This window comes from Ptychodera flava, chromosome 5 (assembly GCF_041260155.1).
Source record: "Ptychodera flava strain L36383 chromosome 5, AS_Pfla_20210202, whole genome shotgun sequence".
Lineage (NCBI taxonomy): Eukaryota > Metazoa > Hemichordata > Enteropneusta > Ptychoderidae > Ptychodera > Ptychodera flava.
The window spans coordinates 46244978-46261858 of NC_091932.1; the positions used below are offsets into that span (position 1 = coordinate 46244978).

At 34.3% G+C, this 16881-nt stretch overlaps 1 protein-coding gene across 4 annotated transcripts in view; it reads left to right on the plus strand.

The window, feature by feature from the left end:
• The first annotated feature begins 349 nt into the window (after window positions 1-349).
• The window catches only part of LOC139134115 (mitochondrial enolase superfamily member 1-like), a 103371-nt gene continuing 86839 nt past the window's right edge, over window positions 350-16881 (plus strand). For 2 of the 4 annotated variants that reach the window (XR_011552721.1, XM_070701030.1), the window contains exons 1-4: window positions 350-453; window positions 8824-8932; window positions 11093-11208; window positions 13754-13840. Coding sequence is in view for 3 of the 4 variants with exons in the window: in XM_070701030.1 (XP_070557131.1) it covers window positions 364-453; window positions 8824-8932; window positions 11093-11208; window positions 13754-13840 (402 nt within the window). In the remaining variant the exon portion in view is untranslated. The remainder of the gene's footprint in view (window positions 454-8823; window positions 8933-11092; window positions 11209-13753; window positions 13841-16881) is intronic. The other 2 variants (XM_070701031.1, XM_070701033.1) reach the window with 1 other exon arrangement.

A 16881-nucleotide genomic window follows, 5' to 3' on the forward strand; every position in this document is an offset into this window, starting at 1 on the left:
AGTCTGGTGCAATCTGAGAGGTGTTTTTAATTTGTTTTGTTTTACTAAGTGAAACTGTTAGAACACCCCATGGGAAGAGCACGAGAGGGGGTTCCCCCTGTCGTATTGAAAATTTTGAGAAATTGATGTGTGCAATAGTGCAATCTGAGAGGTGTTTCAATTTATTTCGCGCAAAAAAAATTGAATACCCCCCCCCCCATCTTCCTCTCCACATTTTGAGTGACCAACTTGAAGTTTTCAATTTATTAAGTGACCCCCTCACATTCCTCCGATCCCCAGGCCATAAATAATGACGGCTCCCTAAAGTAGCCATCGGACCGGACGGCAACATTGAATCTTACCCACAATTCACAGCAAAACAACATGGAAGCGTACAGTGCGAAAGTCACTCGAGTTGAAGTGAAGGACGTAAGGTTTCCAACTTCTCTGGAAGCCCACGGTTCGGATGCCATGGTAGGATAAATTAAGAATAGTCCTGCATTGCAATATAGAATAATCATCTCGTACTTCGGCCACACCACTACGGAGTGTGAAAATCGGGGGATACTGAAATGGGATGGGTAGCACAGCCAACAGGTTTCAGAACGACTAGACCTATAGCTGTGCGTGGCGGGGCTGTGTGTTACCGGCTACAGCCTAGCCTCGCACCATTACCTATGTTCTTGGAGGCCTATAGCCGGTAACATACAGCCCTGCCACGCGGAGCTACAACTGGACCCCAAACCGACTGGATCCCAGTCAACATTTCCCATATAGCGAATGGTACTGGAAGGGGCGTGTCTTGGCGCCGGACCGATCGAACTGACACAGGCAATCGTGGTGGGTTGGATCACAGGTCCGTGGAGTTGCCGTGTAGTACAGTGTAGTACACATCTCTCTCTCTCTGTATACTACACGGCAACTACACGGACCTGTGAGCTGGATAGTCTGCTCGATTAGTCGATCGCCTGCTCAGTGCTCTGCCCTCTAAAGCAATTTTGGTATTTTAGTTGCGTTCACAGGTGCCTCAGGGGTTGCCAGCGTACATGAATGTACAGCGACAACCCCAGGCACCTGTGGTTGCGTTAAGGGCATAGTACTGAGCAGGCGATCGATTTGATGATCAAGCAGACTACCCAGCCCACGAATACCAGTGCTCGAACTTCATCAGCAAGGCACACTCGACCACAAGGGGGATTCTCTCCCGATCGGGAGATTCCTAGAAATGTGTTATGTATTTAGATACAGCTGTTCGATGACAGTTTTTCTCTAAAATGAAAGAAATCTCCCGATTCAGAGATTTTGTCTAAAATGTGTAACAGTTTCAAAATGTTAAATTAATGAATGTATTCCGGGACATGACTTTAACGTTAAAAGGTACAAATGGAATTGATCCACACTGCGGAAATACATTTTTCAGTGTAAAGTAACAATTTGCTGTATGCCTTTTCTACAGAGGGTATCAAATGTGAAAATATGCAAAGAAAGCAATGGTGAACTTTTTCGGAACAATGGTAAACCCACCCTCAAATTTGATGATGAATATACTGGTACACTTTTTTGAATGAATGTACATTAAATTACACAGAACTATTCTATCAAAAGAAGTCTCTGTTATTTGGAGAAATTTTCTTGATCAGGAGGTCAATTTTTCTCCCGATCGGGAGATTTTCTCCCGAAATTTCTCTCCTTTTGGTCTCGTGTTCCTTGCTGTTCATGACATAGTAATTCGGGATAAATTTCTGCCACTCCTGTCTGTATAAGCAGATAGAATTGCATGACAGAAAAAGAGTTTATTGGCCAAATGCTTTTGACATAATATCACAAGTCTTTGCCTAACCACAGCATGTACCTCCACGATCACAGTAACCCCAACTGTAGGCGCTTGGCCAATGTGGTATACTTGGAAAAAATTGTTTCTCAACACTGAACACTCCACATGTGTGTCAGTTACCCTACCCCTACCTACAGCTGTAATGGACTAATCCTACTCCAATATATCCCAAATCCTCTCTGAGACTCTGAGAGTGAGTAGTGGGTTGTTTGCTTTCACAAACAATGGGAGTTCTATCAAATCAATTACCTTTTCAAATTGTGTGAGGAACCCTTCCCAAAACATTTGCTTACACCCCTTGCCCATCTATATGAATTACCGTAAATCACACATCTCCCTGGCCCTGAACAATAGGGTGGTTTACACTTGGACACTTTATACTAAGGGTATGCAGCATCTGTGTGTGACTGCCACTGCACAGTAAGTGAGGCTACCCACAATTCTCCATGATCCGTACACACGGAGATCACTCACTGAACTAGAGCAAATTTCTTCTGTACACAGAACAGCTCGGTCCATATTTCAAAATTCTGGGACCATAGTTTTGATAATCATAATTCTCTAATTTCTCACTGTGAATAATGAGAAGATCAACCCCTTTTCCGCAGAGGAGATAGCAATTTTGTAATTTTGTCATCATAGATTTTTGACAGCCATATGCAATATTTTCAAGGAAACTAAGGGAATAAGTTGCATCTGTGTTGGCAAAAGAAAGGGTATTGATTTTTTTTAATGTTTGTAACAAAGGAAATTTGCATGTCTGACAGGTGGTATGATGAGACCATCTTAGTTGCTGATAACTTTACCTTGACAAGTGTACAATTTTTAGCACCTCCAAACATCGACTTCTCATTCAATTTACTCCTGAATTTTAAACATGATCAATAATTTTGGAACATAGTTTTAACCAATAATCCTTAAATTAAATTCTAAGTTTCAAATTGTTCAGAAACTGATAAAATTGAAGAAGCCTTTAGCAAATAATGTCTGAGCACACAAATCAAGGGGAATTGTGGGTAGCCTCACTTACTGTGCACTGCTAATGGACCCAGGGCTGAACTACACCATGCTCAGTTTTACACTCCTACATATTTTGTTTATGCAGCAATACCAGTTCTGTTGTGAGACACTGACATGCTGCAGAATGATTATATTTTGATTCTCATCTAAACTTTTCTAAAAATTGAGCCCAAAACTTTAGTTCACCTCATCCATACCTACTGTACAGGCACATTTATCAGTGACACAATGATACATTAAAACTACATAGGCTCATAGGAAACTCAGCTATAACAGAATAAGTACAAATTTATAAATATACTCTTTATTTACAATTTGTGACAAATCCCAGTATGCACTACTTGCAATCTAATATTATTCTCAAACATGAAGGTACGCCATCTGCAGCCATGACAATTGTTACAACTTCATTGATGCTAACCTGTCTCCTTTGTAGAAAGCTGTAGACTAAAAGATTCAGTACTGTTTGGGTGCTCCGTGCTGACCATTTCATGTAAAGGTAGGGGATGACACAACACTCACACAGGACTGAAACTTTCAGTCAAATAGAAAGTCTGAAGCCACCCCTGGGCTTTGCAGGCCAAGTTAGCCAAGTGAATGGTGTTAATTAAAGATTGAAAGTGATAAACAAGTAATGCTATTGTCCCTCGTAAAATTTCACTTATAAAGCTTAGAAAAAGGAAATTTGACTTGGTTCCAGCCGGTGAATTAAAAAAAAATATAAAATCATGCACAACACATTCTCTTGTGTCTTTTCTATTTCATACAAACCTATTCAAAATTTGGCAGCCCAGGTAAGGTTTTTCCAGCTATCGAATGCCATACTGTACCATTGAGTCTGTTCAATAGTAAGTTAGTTTCTGCTGAATTTGGGTGAAACTTCCCTGTGTCCCTTCAACCCCTAACCTCACTCGTGTTTCACATGAAAACAGAACACAAATCATTGCGTACACCCCACTCACAAGTTCACAAATCACAGGCTTGCAACCAAGCCTACTTAGCAGAGTGATGGAACGAAAGATGCCTAAAGTTAGTGTGCCAGAACATGAAAAGTTCCATGATGATGTTTGTTTCCGGCTAATAAAACAATATTGCTTATCATTAGACAAACATTTCCTCTTTAAAATGAGACAGCATCCTCAGTGAAACAGCATCCTCAATCATCGTGCTGTCATCAAATTAAAACAGTAACTCTCATTTCCTTAACCCTTTGAGTGCTATGATTTTTCCCACCAAAATTCTAGTGCAACATTTTGCCAATTTTTATGAATTTTTTCGTAATTATTACAATAATTTTTGAGCAAATGGACATAACTTTTCATTGCCTACAGTTTTTGATCAAAACAGTGAAAAATCTGAAAAAAAATTGTCTTAATCTGAAAAAAAAATTATCTGCAGTATATTTTTTAGGTGAAAAAAATTGACTTTGGCACATAGAGGGTTAAAACCAGTCCTTTGTATCAGCTGATATCAGTGAGATGAGCACCCACTAGAAATTTTAACATTTTATGAATTTCCTAAGTGACAAAATTTATTGAAATGTGTAGCTATCAAGCTGAAAGAACAGGAAACAGAAAATTGTGATGACTTTAAACATCCTTGTTTCATGAAATTTCACACTGAACTCGTACTCGTACTTCTCACTGCAGACTTACAATACATTTTGCTATCAAAGCACAAACATCATCTACAAAACACCCTGTGAAGCTTCTGTCAGCAAATGCTTGATACAGATCTTTTGGGGCAAAGATGTCAAACGGCTGCAAGAGAAATTGTGGAAAATCAAACAAACTTATACATGTTATTCTCAGCAAATTGTCAGCTGCTCAATCTTCAAACACTGCTGTCTTTTTGAATATCATCCTCGGTCACTCTTCTCACTTTCTTGTTCCTCATTTTCATATCAAGAAATACCATTTCTATCATTTCTTTAAACAATTCCTATTTTTTATGTCAGGTTGTCCTTTTTAGAATGAGATAAACACACTAAACCTTTCTGTTTCACAATGTTCCCAACAGATACACTGTACTGAAGCGAGAGGAAATGCTTGTCAAAGATATGTTTAGCTCCCATATATGCATATGTATATATGCAAATGGGAGGTATTCTTATAAGGTGGACAAATGTTGTCTGTATGTACGGTATGTATGTATGTATGTACGTATGTATGTATGTATGTATGTATGTCCGTCCTCATCCGTCCACATCAAAAACTCCTAAACCGTAGCACCTACTGTCTAGTATTTGGTGTACAGGTGCACCTAGGGGTGGAGATGTGAATTTGTTCAAATGAACATGTCAGTGCCAAAAATATGCAAATGAGGGGAAAAAAAGGAAAAATCCTGCAAATGGCTAAAACTCAGTAAGCATTGGTCAGATTTGGTTGAAACTTGGTATGCAGATTTCTTTAGGTATTCTAAATTATGTGTGCAAAAATTGGGATTAAATTTGCATGTTTGTATTTTTAGGGTATTTTTTCCTTTTTTAGTCAAAAAAATCTTGTTCTCTGAAATCGCTCGTCTGATTGCTATGAAACTTGATATTCATGTTCCTCAGGATGACCTCAGTCATGCTTGTACAAATTGTATTGATATTGTCATATTTGTAATTTTGGGGCAATTTTCCAAATTTTGATAAAAAATATTTTTATCCAAAAACTACTGATTTGATAGCTTTGATATTTGGTATACAGGTATCTAAGATTAATCTCAATATAATGTATTGAAGGTATGTTGAAACGGGCAATTTTTATTTATTTTGGGGGCAACTTTTGCCTTTTTTGGTCAAAAAGATTTTCTCTCCTAAAACTTCTGATCTGGTAGCTTTGATATTTAGTGTACAGGTTCCTAGGGTTTATGTTAATTAGATATATTTAAAATTAGGATGAAATCTGCAATTTTGTATTTTGGGGGCAATTTTTCTCATTTTTGGTCAAAAAATTTGTTTCTCAAAATTTACCAGTCTGATTGCTTTGATATTTAATAAACCAGTTCTTCTTAATAAGATATATTGAAATTAAGTTGAAATCCGGAATTTTGAATTTTTGGGGCAACTTTGCGAAACTGTTAGTGTTACTGGGATATCTTTCATTTGTATTCTTAAGATTTTTTTTGGTAATTTTATACCTACTGGAACTAAGAGTACCGGTATATAATGTGGTTATTTAGTAAGCATTCGATATGGTAAACTGTATTTGGTGTTGAAATGCAGTAAAAAAATCCTGGCAGAATTTGAAAAATTCCAAACAAATACCAATAAAAAATTCAGCCAGAGAAGGTTTGACAAAAAGAAAAGATGGGAGAGTGGGGAAAAAAGAATGTACAATGGATTGGATAAAAAAGATAATGTACCTCATCAATCTTCCTGACACCATCCTTATCAAATGGTCCACCCCGATGTATTTTTGTGCGCAATTAACTATGCAGTGTATTTTAGTTTAAGATGTCAAGTTAGGTAAGGATTCGAAAGGAATAGTCAAGTTCACCACAGTTTAACTTTATCTCTTGTGTCATCATCCTTGTGTAATTGGTTAAGTTTGTAAGTTGTTCCAGATGTGGATGCACCAGCTGTTCTGGAAGAAAACAATGTTTACTTTTCCATGTAGGGTTTCTGAGTTGATGATTGTATGTTGAAATTTCTCCATGTATCTGGTGTATGGGCAAAGTGTAAACATTGGTTGCATGTTATGTATTTCAGTCTATGTCAAATATTGTAAATGAAAAATCAAGAACAGTTTGCTGTGTGCTTGTAAAAGATAACATATTTGTCAATACATAAACTGCCTTGCAGATTGATTGTCTTAAAGATTATCACAGAAGTAGAAAAGGAAAAGAAACTAATCAAATTGCTGTAACATATTCACTCTCAGTGCCTGTATAGGCCTATACTTGACTATTTTATGATTACTTTCAGCTGTTTGTTATATCTTTGCTACTCTCCATGGGCCAAGGCACACTTGGGTCAATGTCATCACTCTGTGCCAGTCTGTGTATGTCAGTCTGTCTGTATATGTATGTCCATGTTTCATACAATTGTTGACTTGTTTTGATAAATATATGGGAGCGAACAGTGATGTTGTCACTATTTTTCTTCATAACATACAGACAAAAATGATCATTCTATATTAAAGTCCACAAATGTTTGCTCAAAATATCATGTGACCAATACGTGGTAGCCATCATACGGTAAATACTGCAAATATATTTTTGTGAACTGATATGTCAACTTTTTTACCATTCGCAATTTTTGTTTTGGTTGATATCTTTTAATAAAATATGTGCTGTATGAGCATGTACTGTAGGAGCACACTCCTTTAATGTGAACTGTAATCGGCCTACAGTGTTGCCACTTTCATGAATGTTAAAATGGAACATTTTAATATGGGATGTTTGGCCCAAAGCAATATAGTATAGGAGAAAGTTAATTTAAAATTTGTCAGTACAAGGGAGGAATGAGCTAGGACAGATGGACTGTGCTTACATAAAGGTAAACCAAGATGCCTTTAGTTTCTGCTTTCATAGAATGGTCTCTTGTATCGTGGATGTAAAAAAGAGGTCTAAGGCCTGTTCAATTGAAACTTTGAAAAGTCCTGAAAATTCTAAATTAACAAATGAGATGTTTTAGGTGAAAAGTATGGACAAACATCAAATATTTAAGTTCAGGTGATGTCAGATGATTCTCACACAATGACTCTTATGAAGTCTAACCTACTGTAAAATGTCCTTGGCTGAGACCATGATATTTCTACAGTAAGGTTTAATTTGTATTTCGGAAAAAAGCCTGTGCACTTAGATTTAATTCTTTATATTAAAAATAAACGAAGGTTTTTTACTTCATCCGCTGTTTTAAATAATTTACCCTAGAATGCTGACAAACAAGATCAAATTTATGTATGTACCGGTAGTTCTATAGAGTATTACGGAAGGCGTAGATAGCAACTGAGAATTTGAGACGTTTAGTGATTCTAATTACATTTGACCAGCATGGGTAACATTTTTGTCATTAATAGTAATTGGATGTTACTTATTGGCAGTACAGACATTTGGAATTGCAAATGGCATTATGCACAAACAAAATTACATGTTTTATTACTTGCCACACACATGTATATTAAATTTCACATGCCCACAGGACTCAATATCAACTTGTTGATGACATACATGTAGTGGGTCAAATGATTATTTTATAATATTTAGCCATATTGTCTCAAAGTTTTTTGTTGATTGCAATGGAAAATCTTCTTTTAGTCTTCGCTTGTTATGCAGCAACTTTGATATCTGCATACCGGTATTTTGTAGATTGTTCTCTAGCAATTGCAATAAATTCCTAACATCACCACAATGTTGTGGTCTGACTCAAATTTTGAGCAGATACCTTGAAAAAGATTTTTCAAACTTTGCCATTAGTACCAGTTTACCATCTAGAATATCAGCCAATATAAGGCAAGTGTGATGTAAGTTTACAGAGTGCACAGCTGTCATGTAGAAATTAAGGTAGTGAAAGACTTGAAATTACTCAAACCTTCATTAAGGTATCTTTTCAACTGTTCAAAATCAAGAATAAAAATCATTTGGTACTAGAGAAACAAATTACCAAGATTTACCAATATTTTAAATTCAAAATGGCCGCGATCCCTGTGTTAACTCTATGGAGAAAATATAAAATTTTCGATTTTCGAAAAAATAAGCTGGTGAAAGTTTTCTTTCTCCGAGAGCTTCAAAATAAGCCCCCACAAGTAGTAGATCAGAAAAGAATTGTAAAAGTTTGAGAGTCCAAATGTCTGTCCCCGAGGCGCTATTTACAGTACCTCAAGTGAAAATTATATGAATTTTTATGTTTCCTGAAAATTTTAAGGCAAAAAACACCAGAAACCTACAGTCTTAAAAAAGTTCATATTTAGGATGGATACCTATACACCACTGCACTGCCAGTAGACATGTGCATAATTGTGTGTTGCTAAAGTTCCTGTCTGTCTGTCAACTCTTCACAGCATACAGATCCTGATTATTCCTGTGTGTATGTTATTATCAGTACAGACTCCAGTGATACAAAGCAGGGCCATGGACTCACATTTACAATTGGCAATGGAAATCAGATTGGTGAGTGAGTAAAGGATGAACTCTGCTAATTCAGTAAATTTTTATGGGTGTTCTCAAATATTAAAGGATCTAATTTTTCAATCTTTTGGTTTAACAGCTAGCTTATTAACACACAAAAAATTTTACTTGATGTTATCGTTTTATGGATACTATGATTAAAGAAGATGCTCAAAACAAAATAATAAAATATAAATATTTTTCCACCATATCATCTTTCAGTAGGTTTTGATTTTAATAGCAAATTAAAAATTGCAGTAGTTTCTGGTAGTTTATTACATAATTACAAAATTTTATTATACCGGTAGATTGTTTGTTGGATGGGGCTGAATTTTGAAGAGCCATTCCATTGAATGAGTGGGGTGTCAAAATATTAATAAGCACTGTGAATTGAATTATTGTCAATTAAAACCATTACTCTTAATTGCTCCATTTGGTAGTGGCTCATGGGTACCTCATCCTGTAATTGGGCGTTCGCCTGTTGGATGATGGATTGAATAAATAAAAATGATTGTGTGGTTTTGACGTGATATAGAGTATTGCAACTGAAACCGCATCCGCTTGGTGAGTGATGCTTCTATGATGTCATTTGTTTAAATTTTGTGTCTCTCACACCCTCTCACTTCCCAATTGGTATAAATTTGGCGATAAGTTCCATCCTTTGAGGCATGATTTTCAGCAATCTTGTTGAAAACAGAGTCTAGGAATTCTTCCTGTTCATGGTCTAATGTGAGGTCTACCAATTTACAGCTGCATTGTACATGTATTACAATTCAAATTGTGCTGTCAGTAAAATAAATATGACTTTATTGTGCATTGCATTTCACTGAGACAAGAACAACAGTTCTCGTTGAGTGAAATGTGTAAATTGACATCAGTCTACGGCTGATAAATGTTATTTAATTTTGTTGTCCTCTCACTTCTACTTCTCCTCAGAGAAATTCACTCTTCATGCAAAATTCTCTCAGCTGAGATACTGTGTTAAAGAAAAGAAACAGTTTCAAGTTCCTCCATATGATTTTTGTATGCATTTGAATAACTTTGTGTGAGGTATCCCTGGTGGTGTTTTGATCATAATGTTTGTGTGGTGTGGAAAAATCCATGATTTGTGGATTATACACCGGACAGACCATTTTCACGGCCAGACCTAGCACCAGCTGTAGCTGTAAAAGACTAAAGAGGAGGCAGAGGTCCCAAAGTAGTAACATCAAACCATAACTGAAATGGTTCTCAAAACAAGCTGACAATCATATACGAACAGTGGCCCTGTCTTTTCAGGGAATGTGTGAAATACTTTATTTATATGCACACTTTTATTCACCAGTTATCCAGTAAAAACAGCACAATAAATAACTGTTTAAATCAACATGTCATGTCCAGAGACCACTGTGTGTGATGTCAACATTTGTGTGTAAGACCAGCATTTGAATGGGGCTCTGTAGAAGCAGCTATTACCCTATATCAAACTGACACAGCAGTAATTAATGAAAATCAGTGGTTTTATTTTGGTCGGTGAAAATGAAGGCACAATGTTGCGATATGACAAATGATGAGCTCACACAGTTCACCGACACAACTTGGACAACTTGAACTTGAAATCAAAAACCATCAGAGCTTGCACAACAAAGTTTGTATTTTGAATTTCCTTGCAGGATTTTGTCTCATGATGGGCTATGGTTGTTTGTTTTAACAAGTGACATGCAAATATACGCAAATTAAGATTGTTAAAATGAGGTATACACTTTTTGTGTACAAATATCATAAAATTGAGTCAGCCACACACCTGTAGGTTCTTTGTGAAAGATATCTCCCCAGTCGGTGGTACTGAAGGCTTGTGCACTATATGCAAACAATTAGCATCTATTCATCTTTAGTTAAGTTGTACAGCTTCAGTATTTCTTTCACCTCAAAACAATCAAATAAATCATCGACGTCACAACTGTTTTCCTTTTAACTTTTTTCAGAAAATTTCAGTCTATTAATTTTTGAGCAGCAGAAAAGTACACTATTCTGGTCCCATGACACACCATAAAAAGTAAACTAAATATTGCTGTTTGTCTGAAGGTACATCGATCAAGGTGTTTTTCTTATAGGAAATTAATAAAGCTCTTGCTCTGTGTGTTATAACCATGTAACTTGACTTTACTCTCTTAATTTCTTAAGTTGCTGGTGCCGTCAATGCATTAGCATCCATTGTGATTGGTCAGAAGTTGTCAGACATTTATGATGATTTTGCTGGCTTTTGGAGGAAGCTGACCAGTGATTCCCAGCTGAGATGGGTATGTCCACTTTTGTTCGGCCGGTCTTGACAGTGAATATCATTTTGACTGACTTGTCTTACATGTACAAGTGCCTTAAAAGAAGCAAGGACTACCATATGAATATGACAACCTATGCAAATTAATATGTACTGGTATTCAACTATTCTTGTTGTCTGCTTGCTCTTTTGTGGTTTTCTTGACTTGAAGGTGCATGATTGTATTTTAAATCATAAATATATATATATATATATAAATCATATATATATATATATATATATATATATATATATATATATATATATATATATATATATATATATATATATATATATATATATATAACCGTACTCTCTGTGCCCAAGTTCAGAGGTTGCCATAAAGCCATTATGGTGATAACCGGGAGGGCACATTGTATACATTTTGTATATATATATATATATATATATATAATCTTTATTTCGAGTACTTGCTCAAATGTAAAAAAAAAAAAAAACAAGACAGTAAACAGCTAACGCCCGCATCACCAAACAATACAAAAAAAATGAAAACACTAAAAGAGCTTTTAAAAATACAGAATTAAAAACAATCTGAAACAGTCTTTGCCCAAAAGACACTTTGCCTTACAACATCGACAGATAGAGCTGCTTTAATCAAGGTATTTGTGCTTTTATGCAATCTAACATAGAATTTAGAACGAAGCATGCGTTGTTTGCTACCAAAGGTCATAATATGGTTGCTGACAAAGGTTTCTGAAATATCTAAGCGACGTTTAATACCAGGTAGGATTCTGAAAGCGTTATTATATGACACTCGAACATCGTTAATACATTTCTGTGTAAATACACTCCAGAAATGTGCACAGCACATGTTTGAACAGTATGCTTTAAAAAAATGAATTTTGACAGAAAATGAACAATTGTAAAACTTACGGATTAGGGAGTTCGCATTAGCATAAAAGCTTTTCATTTGTCGTTTAATATCATCCATGTCGTTACCCAAATGGTTTAAAACAATACCAAGATATGAGTGTTTTCTCACAAATGAAAGGGTGGAATTGTTCAAATATACATGTGGAATACATGTTATTTTGCAATGTTTTGGTAAAATAGACAGACACTTGGATTTGTTTGGATTAAAGACAATGTCGTGAGACATAGCATAATGACGACTTGTTTCCAAGAGTTTGTTCAAACCCTTCACAGAGGGACAAATTAAGACAATATCGTCAGCATAAAGGAAATGATTAACGCATTGCCAGCAAGGTGACAGCCAATTTGTGTTTTACAAAGTGAATCACTCAAATTATCCATATAAACATTAAATAAACGAGGAGATAAAATCCCCCCTTGTCGAACGCCATTATTTGCAGTAAAACTCTCAGAAATAGCGTTACCCCATTTGACACAAAATTCTTGTTTGCGATACCAAAATACTAAAACGCGAACAATATACACAGGAACACGTCTGTCAATCAGCTTGCGAAAGAGGGTCCAATGATTGACCCTATCAAACGCTTTAGTGGCATCTAAAAAGCACATAAAGACTGGACTATTGTTGCGATTATAGAAATCAATGACTTCTTTTAACAGAAAAATACACATGTCAGTCGAATGACCAGTTTTAAATCCAAACTGATGATCGCTTGTACCAAGATAATGCTTACATCTATCAAGTAGTAAAATTTCGTATAACTTTGAAATGGCTGTAGCTATGGCAATAGGGCGATAATTTTTAGCACAAGTTATATCACCGGTTTTGTCTTTAACAATTGGTATCAAGGTAGTATCTAGCATAGCAGATGGTAAATGTCCATGAACATGTACAGCTGTAAATAAAAGTGACAACAAAGGGTGTACACAGTTGTGTGCATACTTGATATGCTCAGCAGCAAGGCCATCTGGCCCTACTGCTTTCCCATTGGCTAATCTAACAATACAGTTGGAAATTTCATCGGGCCTGACAGTCATATTGTCAATAAAGCTCGAGAACAATATATATATATATATATATATATATATATATATATATATATATATATATATATATATATATATATATATATATATATATATATATATATATATATATATATATATATATATACACACACACACACACACACACACCGGTATATATACCGGTGTATATATATATATATATATATATATATATATATATATATATATATATATATATATATATATATATATATATATATATATATATAGGTATTATATATATATATATATATATATATATATATATATATATATATATATATATATATATATATATATATATATATATATATATATATATATATACATACACACACACACATGCATGCATTTTCCCAAACGCCTGTTGTCAATGGGTCAATATATCTGAAACAAGTGCAGCTCAACGGATATGTCTCTTCATGTGGAGAGTAACTGTTGTTTCTTCAATGTTACAGTTTCAAACTTTTAATGGCCTCTTTTTTTCTCTCTGTCACCTACCTTTCTTAAAATACTGGTATGTCTAAAAATAGATAACTTACATCAAATGTTCTTTTCTGTTTTAGCTCGGACCTGAAAAGGGTGTCATGCACCTAGCAACTGCTTCAGTTGTCAATGCATTGTGGGATCTTTGGGGAAAGCTTGAGAACAAGGTAAATTTCATTTGTATACTTTTCAGACCTTCAACGCCATTATTTCCTGCGCAACTACTAGCAATTCTTGGAAAATATTTTGTGGATTTTGTAAGCAAATTACAAGTCCCATGATATTTTGTTGTTGTAGCATTAATTGACAGATCCATGCGGTTCAAGGATATTGGTAAAAACTGTCATACACAGACTCAGCATTATGATGTGCTTATATAACAAGCATATATTTCAAGCAGATACCGATAACATATACCGTTTTCTGATTCCCAGTCACTCAAAGCCAATTCCAAAATTTTAGTTTTACATTGTGTCAATTCATATATGTCAGTAAATTATCAGGTTCATTCTGTGTAATAATATTTTGTTCTGTGAAATGTTTTTTGCACAAACACCTGCTCTGATACTGCTTGTGATTTTTCTTAAAAATGTGGTTGGTCAAGTACATGTATAGTTGGTTGTCAAGTCTGAATGCAGTGTCATAAACTGTCTTCTCCAATAAAAAATCATATACACATGTATCTATATCATGTTACAAATTATCCATGGAACCCTGTAACCTAAAATTGTCAATATAAATTTCTCAAAATGTTTGTACACCAGATGAGATTGAATCCAATAGGTTTTGTGTTCATGTTCTGTGAAAAATCACATCAGAACTACTTTGGTCATGGTGCTGCTTGCTTAAACAACACTAATGGCATTACATTTATGGACCAACTACAGATATGTCATCAGATGCTGACAGTGATAGAGTTTAGTAAATTAAAAATGATAATTATGTTTTAACATATGTCACGACTTTAGGAAAATTGAATCAGTGGATAGCAATGAAAAAGAAATTAAGAAAGAACCAAACTTTCCTAATAATTTTTTTAAAACGTATTTTAGATGGTCTTTTGACTTAATACACAGGCTTAATAGCAAAAACAAAAAACCAATTTCATTTTGAAATACTAGTTTGCCATCTTTATTCTCAATATTCAGGGATAGAAAACAAAAGAGTTTGATCTTCACAGCAAAGTATGAAAATAATCCTAAAAATTATACATGTTATGTGCCTTATGATTTCTTGTGAAAACATTGGGTTTGATGTGAAAAGATTTGACAATTTACCTTCTTTATCATGACACTCAGATAGATTGAATATTTGTCAATTATGAACAGCGAATTATGAATTTGCTGAAATATCATGGTAAAGTCCAATGATGGCACAAGAGTGGAAAGATTCAATTTCAAAATATGTAGTAATGGATGTATTAGAATTACAAATTTATAAGCACAATGAAAACAACTTATGAAAAATTCTGTATGACAGATAAGTCCAAATATAACATACACACACATAGAAAATATATTTGAATGGGTGCATGGTATCACTGATGCAGACTTTACATCGATATTTGTCAACTTAAGCAAGGGTGAAACTAATATCAGTCTGAATATATCATACACATCTTTAGAAAATAAAATCAAATGTGAATATTGTATTATTGATGCAGAATCTACCTCTATATTTGTCAACTTAAGCGTTGGTCCAAGTATATCTGTCTGAATATATCATATATAAATATTGAAAATATAATCAAATGGGAGTAACAATACAGTGCAGTATTTTACTCAATATTGTTCAACTTGAGTATGAGTCCAAATATACCTGTCTCAATATTTCATACACATGTATAGAAAATATAATCAAAGGTAAGTATTGAATTATTGTTTGTCAACTTAAGCATGGGTCCAAGCATATCAATCTGAATATATCATACACATCTATGGAAAATATAACCAAATGGTAGTATTATTACAGTATAATGCAGTATTTTTCTCGATGTTAGTCAACTTAAGTAGGAGTCCAATATACCTGTATGAATATATCATATACATCTATAGAAAACAAATGGGAGTATTGTATTATTGATGAAGAATTTACCTATATATTTGTCAACTTCAGCATGGGTCAAGGTATATCAGTCTGAATATATCTTATAGATCTATAGAAAAGCTAATCAAATATGAGTATTGTATTATTGAAGCAAAATTTACCTTAGTCTATATTTGTCAACTTATGTATGGGTCCAAGTATATCAGTTGACATGTATCATACACATCTATGGAAAATATAATCCAATGGAATATTGTAACAATAAAATGCAGTATTTTCCTCAATATTGATCAACTTAAGTAGGAGTCAAAAATATATCAGTATGTATTTGTCTCCCAAAGTATCAGTCCAAATATCAGTCTGAATATATTATATACCAGTACGGTACATCAATAGAAAATATAATCCAATGGGAGTATTGTAACAATAAAATGCAGTATTTTCCTCAATATTGATCAACTTAAGTAGGAGTCAAAAATATATCAGTCTGTATTTGTCTACCAAAGTATCAGTCCAAATATATCAGTCTGAATATATTATATACCAGTACATCAATAGAAAATATAATCAAATGGGAGTATTGTAACAATAAAATGCAGTATTTTCCTCAATATTTATCAACTTAAGAAGGAGTTCAACTACAATAGTCAGAATATATCATAGATATCTCTAGGAAATATAATCAAATCTGAGTATTGTATTATTTAGCATATACCTCCATATATATCAACTTAAGTAAGTATTGGTCCAAGAATACCAGTCTGAATATATCATTCACATCTGTAGAAAATATAATGGGAGTATTGTATCATTGATGCAGTGTTTTCCTCAATATATATCCAAATATATCAGTCTGAATATGTCATACACATCTATAGAAAATTTAATTGAATGGTAATTTGGTATCATTGATGCAACTTTTTCCTCATTTTTCGTTAAGTAGAGTCCAAATATATCGGTCTGAATATGTCATACACAGCTGTTCAAATTATAATCAAATAGAATTTTGCAATTTTCCTCATTTTCGTGAAAAAATCTTTGTTTCAGTCACTTATGATACGTTAAAATTTAGTTTGCAAGTTTTACAGTGATTCCACATTTTTCAAATGATAATAGGATGTACATATACCAGAATGTCAGTTGCTTTTGCACCATTCAAGCT